At 46.4% G+C, this 5538-nt stretch overlaps 1 protein-coding gene across 7 annotated transcripts in view; it reads left to right on the top strand.

The window, feature by feature from the left end:
- The first annotated feature begins 63 nt into the window (after positions 1-63).
- CRYM (crystallin mu) overlaps positions 64-5538 on the top strand; it is a 37919-nt gene continuing 32444 nt past the window's right edge. For 3 of the 7 annotated variants that reach the window (XM_075899451.1, XM_075899456.1, XM_075899457.1), the window contains exons 1-5: positions 174-310; positions 836-1137; positions 1373-1523; positions 3086-3148; positions 5343-5444. In XM_075899451.1, coding sequence (XP_075755566.1) covers positions 965-1137; positions 1373-1523; positions 3086-3148; positions 5343-5444 — 489 coding nt within the window. In that variant the 5' untranslated portion in view covers positions 174-310; positions 836-964. Of the gene's footprint in view, positions 1138-1372; positions 1524-3085; positions 3149-5342; positions 5445-5538 lie in introns of all 7 variants that reach the window. The other 4 variants (XM_075899455.1, XM_075899453.1, XM_075899454.1 and 1 more) reach the window with 4 other exon arrangements.

Here is a 5538-nt window from a genome sequence, read left to right as displayed (position 1 = left end):
TCGACCTTCTAGCGGTTAGGCGGCCAGCCTCTACTGCTCGAGATCAAACGAGACACACTCCTCGGCACGATGTGCGCCGGCGTCAGGCCGCAAGCCCCGCCCACTCCCTCTAGTAATTCCCACGCCCCGCTTTTGCACGAGGAGCAATCTGAGCCACACGGCTGGGTGGGGCTGCGCGCTGGGTTTAGTGCAGGTGGGTTGTCGAGCGCCTGGCACTCGTGTGAATGGGGCGGCTCGGGGGTCTGGCTGAGCCCTCCGGTTACCTACTAAATAACAGAAGAAATACAGCCCGTGCTCGTCCCTTTCCGAGGTGGGCTTAAACCGTGGAAATGTCGTAGCAGGTCCCAGCAGCTGGGGCGGGAAGGGAGGAACCCCCCAGCATGAGGATTAGCGAAGGGAAGCTGCAAAAACTGGTCCCGTGGGAAGCAAACGCTCCTTCACGGGAAAAGTTTTGCTCGTGTCCAGAGCGTATCAGCTGCCCCCTTGGAACAGGCTGCAGGGTGGGCTCCGACCGGGCTAGTTCCCACCAAGTCTCCCTTCGTGAGGCATCGGTTACCTCCTGTCCACATGCACCGTGGGTTTATTTACCCTTTCCCCGGGGGTGACCTGACCTCTGCAATGGGAGGGGTAATAGTGACCGAGAGCCGCACAATGGAAGCGCCCCGTGTAACGGTGTGGGCTTAATAAGGCGACAAATGACCCTTCCCCGTGACCTGTGGCGATGAGCCTCCTCCCCCCCCCCCCACACGTGATTCCCCGTTTCCAAGCTAAGGGGGGGCTGTCCGCGGTGATTGGGACATGGTAGCAGGGTCCGCATAGCCTGTGTACTCACTAGGTGGCGCCCAACGCGGCGCAATTGCAGCAGCCTGGATCCCGGGCATTACTCCCAGCGAATCTCCGGGCGGGCACCAGATCCTGCAGCCGGAGGTGCACGCGTCTGTGCTGCCCGTCCCCGGCTGTCAGCATGAGCGCCGCGCCGCCCGTTTTCCTGGGCTCCGAGGTGGTGGAGAAGCACTTGCACCGCGCCAGCCTCCTGATCCCTTCGCTGGAAGCTGCTCTGGCCAATTTCTCCAGCGGCCCGGAGGGAGGCGTCGTGCAGCCCGTGCGCACTGTGGTGCCGGTGCAGAAGTATAACGGGTAAGTAGAGGGATGCACCTCTCCAGGGATCCCCTTCCTGGGCACATTCTGGGGCGCCCCACTCGCCTAGACTAGGAAATGTCACACAGTATAAAAGAGGAGAGACGGCAGGGCTGTAGAGAGGATTATTCATTATGTTACAGATGGGGGGAGGGAAAGTTGCTTATTAACTTCTTGCTAGTTAGCTAACATGGTAAAGTGTGGTGGAAATGTAATATTGTTTTGTCTTTCAAAGTTTTTTAGGGGTCATGCCTGCTTACAGTGCAGTGGATGATGCTCTAACAACTAAACTAGTGACCTTCTATGAACGCAAAAAGGATTCTTCTGTACACTCTCACCAAGCAACTGTATTACTCTTTGACCCAAGAAATGGCTCCTTAAAAGTTGTAAGTTCAGTGTGCACTTATGCATTCTCTTTTGTTAACAGTCTGTCACAATCATGCTTTGATTTTACATGACATAGCTGGAGTAAATCAACATAACTGTTCGCCTCAGGGGAGTCATTGCACATCGTGCTCGCTGAGAATCTGGCATTCACACTTGTGTTTCATTCTCTTGTATCTGTACTCCTTTCTTTGTTTTTTAAAACTGATGATTCGAAGTGAAACTGTTCATTTGAAGAACCCTCCCCCTACTAGGGATATTAAATATTGGTTAATTGAATAGTCAATTAACCTCATTAATTCTTATCGGTTACTCAGTTATTCTGTAGTCCCAGATGGTGGGGCCAGCAGCCAGTGTGTGATGGCCCCGCTCCCGAGGAGTGGCCCTGGCACTCTGTGCTACTGCCTCTGTATCAGAGGCAGCAGAGTGGAGTGCCAGGCAGGAGCTGCTTCACGGGGGAAGCCAGTTTATAAACCATCTCTCCTCGGACTGGCTGCCTGTCGCCCCATGCTGTTGCCTCTGCTACAGCTCAGGGTGGCAGCAGCCTCTGTCTGGGGATGGGGGGGGCAGAGTTCCTGGACCTGGCTGGAACTAAGCAGGGCTGCCTGTCCACCTGGTTCCTAATATACTTTAAATGCAGAGCCTCAGTGGGGGTAGATCCCAGACCTGGCATGAGCCAGGACTGAGTTGGGCTGCCAGGCAGCCTGCTAAAAAAATTACTGGCAAGGGGCGGCGGGGAGAAATGTGTGTAGTCTATAGCATTAACCTGTAAGCTTTTGCTTATTGGTTAATTGATTAATCAACTACATTATTATATTCCTTCCCTTCACACCATGTTAAGCTGATGTTTTAGCGGGAAAGAAGATATTGCCAAATAGCCTGAATTGATAAGGCAATGCAAGTTTTACTGTTAATCTCAGTGATAATGGGATGGAGGGGGGCCGTAGTAGGAATTTTTGGATATTTCTTAATTAAAAATTAGGATACTAGTTTGAGAAGGGCCAGAACAGGCAACCCAGGTGTTTTTATGCTCTGGTTTTTAATTTGTACCTGAAAAAGTCTGTGGCTCAGCAAGGCTCCACAATACATTTTCCCATGATAATTAAATACGTAGCACTAGAGTAGAAGCAGGGGAAGGGTATCTGATTATGGTTCCATGATTCTCTGCCTGGCCCCTGAGGGATGTTTGCAATGGTCCCCAATTCTAGTCAATGTGTAGCATATTCTGGCCATGCCTTCATTGCCCTGAAACACCCCAGTATTAGGATCCCCAGGAAGTGTCATATATAAAGGATTAAGTTAGGTCAATTTCTCTGGGATGATGATAACCAGTTTCCAGTCTCTTTATGCTATCTGAGTGTCATGAAAGGAATGGAGCAGGGAAGAGAATTTGCCAATTTTATATAGAATGTATTTGCAAGTGCTGAATTAATAATCATCTGCTCTCAGGTTTCCCTTGTCCCGTCACATGATATCAGTAAGCACTAATTCACATATGGAGAAAACATCTCGTATTATGTTTTCAGAGTTAAGTTCAATCTATTTGATTTTTCTTCTTTAAAAGGTCATGGATGGCAGTGTTATTACAGCAAAAAGAACTGCTGCAGTTTCTGCGATAGCTACAAAGGTAGGTCTAATGCTTTGCAAAGTTGGTTGAAGTAGATTATCGGTATGTGACAAGGCAATCCCTGAGTGCTCTCCCGCAACTTGCTGTTGCCTGAGCCGTGAACCTGCCTTACTGGAGACTCTGGAAGAAAAGGAAAACTAACTCCCGGCAATCTTTTCAGGTACCAATACTCTTTGCAGCCTTTATTTATTACAAAAGTCCCAAAATTGTAAACCAGAATTCCTCAACACAATTCACATTCCACAGTATAACCAATCTCTCAAGTCTCAAAGGTCCATTAACAAACCAAGTACAGCTCTGATGTCTCTCACTATGCTTACCTCTCAGGTACAACTCCGGTGTCTCTCCAGTGTCCCTAGTTTGCTGTTCTGCTCTATTTCATTGTCATATCTGACTCTGGCTCTTGCTTGGAGACATCAGCAAGATCACCCTTACGTTCTCCACCAGTCCTTAGCTCTCTCTTGTCTTTCAGCTAGCAGCACAGGAAATGCCACCTCTCAGCCTTCAGCCCCCTCTTTCCTCTCTAGTCTGGTGAACTGTGTATGTGATTCCTCCACTGCCTTCCATTTTCACTGGCCTGATCTGGCTCAGTGCTCAACCATGAAATTCACAGTTCATTCCTTCAAGGTGAAACAACTGAAAGCGGAGAATTTTTTCCCCATGGCTGACTTCCATTTTGTGCAAATTGCGGGGAAGAGGGGTTGCACGACTTAAGAGCCAGGAATGGGAGGACTATATTGTATCCGTTCCTACAAGTGTCAATGACTTTAGTGCAGAATGGATGTATACTGGGGTGACTTTTATAGCAGGGATGCCATGTAAACTGTGGGGTGTACCATAGACAGCAACTAGGAGGGACCAATGTGCACCAATGACCTAAACCTCTGGAATTGATTAGGTGAGATAGTGCTAGTAAGTCACAGAGGAAGGCAAATAACTACGAGGTTTCTGCCAGTATATCCTAGGGAAAATTCCTTCCTGATTGAAAATGGCAATTGCTGTGACTCTGAGTATGTGAATAAGACCCACCAACTAAGCATTTCAGAGCTAGCAGAAGAATGAATTTTAAGTCTCGAGCCTCAAACTACTCTTGTTTGTAGCACCATAACTAGGTATTTTTGCATCTGGGGCAAAATATTAATTCTGCACCCCCCTCTCTTCAGGTTAGCATGTGTCATGCTCTTTACTTTTGTAGCTTATTATTTTTACTTATTGCGTCTTTGTGCCCCTTACTATTATGTGCCCAGCATGTGCAGCCACTTGCCCCGCCTTTGTTATGGCCCTGCTTGTTTGTAAATATTGAAGTTCCTGTTCTTAGGGAACATCATCTAGAGTGTTCTAAATCAGGGATATCAGACACTGGTCATATCTGGCTGGGGCTGAAATGTAATCTCTCTTGTTTAGAAGGAAAAGTAATTGTCTCAAATTGGCACCTTTTTCAGCAATTTGGCTCAGCTTAATATGTGCAAGTGACAAGTAGGAAGCTTCAGTTCTAGTCTTTTTCTTCCTGCTTTTTTCAGAGAGTCAATAAACAACTCTTTAAATCAATATTTGACTGAGGCTAGATTAGAGGATTACTGTGTGGGGGCATGGCTCTTCTTCCAAGTCCTTTATCCCAGTTTTGGGGGGCATATTGCATGTAAAAATATATGTCCTACAAGATTGTTAGATACAAGGCATTTCATTTTTTCTTTGAGTGGTGTTTGCAATAATAATTTATAATCTGCAAAAATTTGTGGGATAAAGATTGTAATTTATAAGACTTCAGTCTGCCCTAGTATACCAGTGCAACCAGTGGTGTAAATGGAATTGCATGTAAGTGAATGAGATCCTATATCCTGGAGATATTTATACTGTTATAGCTTCCCTGATTTAGGTGTAATCCCCTCTGTGCCAATGTAGTGCATTGGTGTAAACCCTGTTTCATCCCAACGCACCATGTCTGCACTGGGGATTTACACTGGTGTAACTACGTAGATGTAGCTACATCAATACAAATACAAAAGTGCAAATTGAATCAAGGTCACAAAAAGTTTCTCTTGGGGATCAATCACCCCTCTGTACAAATTTGAAAAATAAACTCTCCAGTGTAAATGTACCCAAAATGGAGGGGTTTTAATTGACAAAATTGGATCATCATCACAACAGTGTTTCTTCCATGACTATTGCCATTGGTTTCTTTGATATATTTTAGTTTTTAATGCCAGCTGATGCAGAAGTGCTGTGCATCCTAGGAGCTGGTGTTCAAGCCTATAGCCATTATGAGATCTTCACAGAGCTGTTCTCATTTAAAGAGGTAAGCCAAAGGAGAAGAATCATCTCTCTCCAATATTTGTAAGTAACACCAATAAACAATTAAAGCATATAATAATCAGTAAAGTTGTATCTAA

The sequence above is a fragment of the Pelodiscus sinensis genome, chromosome 16 (assembly GCF_049634645.1).
Source record: "Pelodiscus sinensis isolate JC-2024 chromosome 16, ASM4963464v1, whole genome shotgun sequence".
In the NCBI taxonomy this organism is placed as follows: Eukaryota; Metazoa; Chordata; order Testudines; family Trionychidae; genus Pelodiscus; species Pelodiscus sinensis.
This window is presented reverse-complemented; position numbering and strand designations above follow the sequence as displayed.